Raw genomic sequence first — 1,632 nt, forward strand, 5'->3', positions numbered from 1 at the left:
AGAATTTTTGATGTGAACCAATTTTTTTGAATTATAAATTTGACTTTGAAAATTCCCTGGTGGTCCAGGGGTTAGGACTTGGTGCTTTTACTACTGGACTTGGGCTCAGTTCCTGGTTGGGGAACTAAGATCCTGCAAGCTGCGTGACATGACCAAAAATTAAATTAAATTAAATTAAACTAAGTTAAATTATTAAATTAAAAGGGTATAATAAAAATAAAGTTAAGAATTAAATTTTTTTTTTATTTTACTAAAGATAACTCTCTATGGCTCTCTGACTCACAATTAGATATCTGAAAATTCATTCCCTAATTTTGCTAAAAAGCTGCACCCTGGATAATGACATAGGATGTGTATATTTAAACCACAGACAATTTCCTCTTTATTATATTTAAGGCATATTATTATATCAAATCCTATGAAATAACAGGCTTCACAAAGAAAGTACTTTTCTGCCAAGCTCTCTTCAGAGCCCCCTTAATCTCACTGTTCCTGAAGCTGTAGATGAGGGGGTTCAACATGGGGATCACCACCATGTAGAACACAGACACCACCTTGTTCTGGTCAGTTGAGTAGCTGGACTTGGGCATCACATAAATGAATGTGATGGTTCCATAGTACAGAGTGACTGCTGTGAGGTGGGATGTGCAGGTGGAGAAGGCCTTGTGGTGCCCCTCAGTGGAGCGCATCTTCAGGATGGTGATGAGGATGTAGATGTAGGATACAGCTATGACAATCACTGTGACCACAATGATGGAGCCAGCTGTAAATGAGGGGACAACTGCAGGGATACTGATGTCAGAACAGGAGAGTTCAACCAAAGGAGCAAAATCACAGAGAAAATGATTGACTCGATTTGGTCCACAGAAGAGTAAAAAAAGGAAGGAAATAGTAAAAGAGCAAGCATTGAGAAAACCACCAACGTAAGACATTATGAGTAACTGAACACAGACTTGTGTGGACATTTCAGTGGAATAAAGCAGTGGGTTGCGTATTGCCACGAAGCAATCATATGCCATGGCAGCCAGAAGGAAGCACTCAGTTGACCCAAAGAAAGCGCTTGAACCAAGCTGGATGGCACATGCAGGAGAGGAGATGGTATTTCTCTCCACCAGGAAATTTACAAGCATATTGGGTGTAACAGAAGACGAATAGCCAATGTCAGCAAAGGCCAAGTGGCTCAGGAAAAAATACATAGGATGATGGAGCTGAGAAGAGCTTCTGATAAGAATGATTGTGCTGAGATTGCCACATATGGTCATCAGGTAGATACATAGGATGATCGTGAAGAGGTTGATTCGAAGGATTGGATCATGTGTTAGGCCCAGTAAAATTAACCCCGTCACTTCAGTGTTGTTCCCATTCCTGAGGGAATCCATTAGGTTACATAGCTGCTACCAAAATGAACTTGTAGAAAAAATGCATTAAAGAAATTATAAATTAGATAATTTCATTTTCTGTGATACATATATGGGAAGAGATTATAAACAGAGATGTTCAAGAATCAATAAGTATTCACATGCAATTATGAGCCTATCTCTATTTTTAAAAATTATTACCAGAAATGCCTGAAAACTTTCTTGAAGTAATGTCTTTTGCCTTTTGTATTATATAGTTTCCAAAAATGTACTT

The 1,632-nt window shown here is 38.4% G+C and overlaps 1 protein-coding gene across 1 annotated transcript; it reads right to left on the reverse strand.

Annotated features, from left to right (window-relative positions):
* Nucleotides 1-416: 416 nt before the first annotated feature.
* On the reverse strand, nt 417-1,379 carry LOC130860764 (olfactory receptor 502-like). Its single transcript, XM_057749345.1, has one exon. The coding sequence runs from the start codon at nt 1,377-1,379 to the stop codon at nt 417-419; it is 963 nt and encodes a 320-aa protein (XP_057605328.1).
* Nucleotides 1,380-1,632: the final 253 nt, after the last annotated feature.

Source organism: Hippopotamus amphibius, chromosome 9, assembly GCF_030028045.1.
Source record: "Hippopotamus amphibius kiboko isolate mHipAmp2 chromosome 9, mHipAmp2.hap2, whole genome shotgun sequence".
Lineage (NCBI taxonomy): Eukaryota > Metazoa > Chordata > Mammalia > Artiodactyla > Hippopotamidae > Hippopotamus > Hippopotamus amphibius.

Bases quoted from the DNA above. Each gene is read 5' to 3' on its own strand.
- LOC130860764 (XM_057749345.1), bottom strand. From the start codon at position 1,379: ATGGATTCCCTCAGGAATGGGAACAACACTGAAGTGACGGGGTTAATT.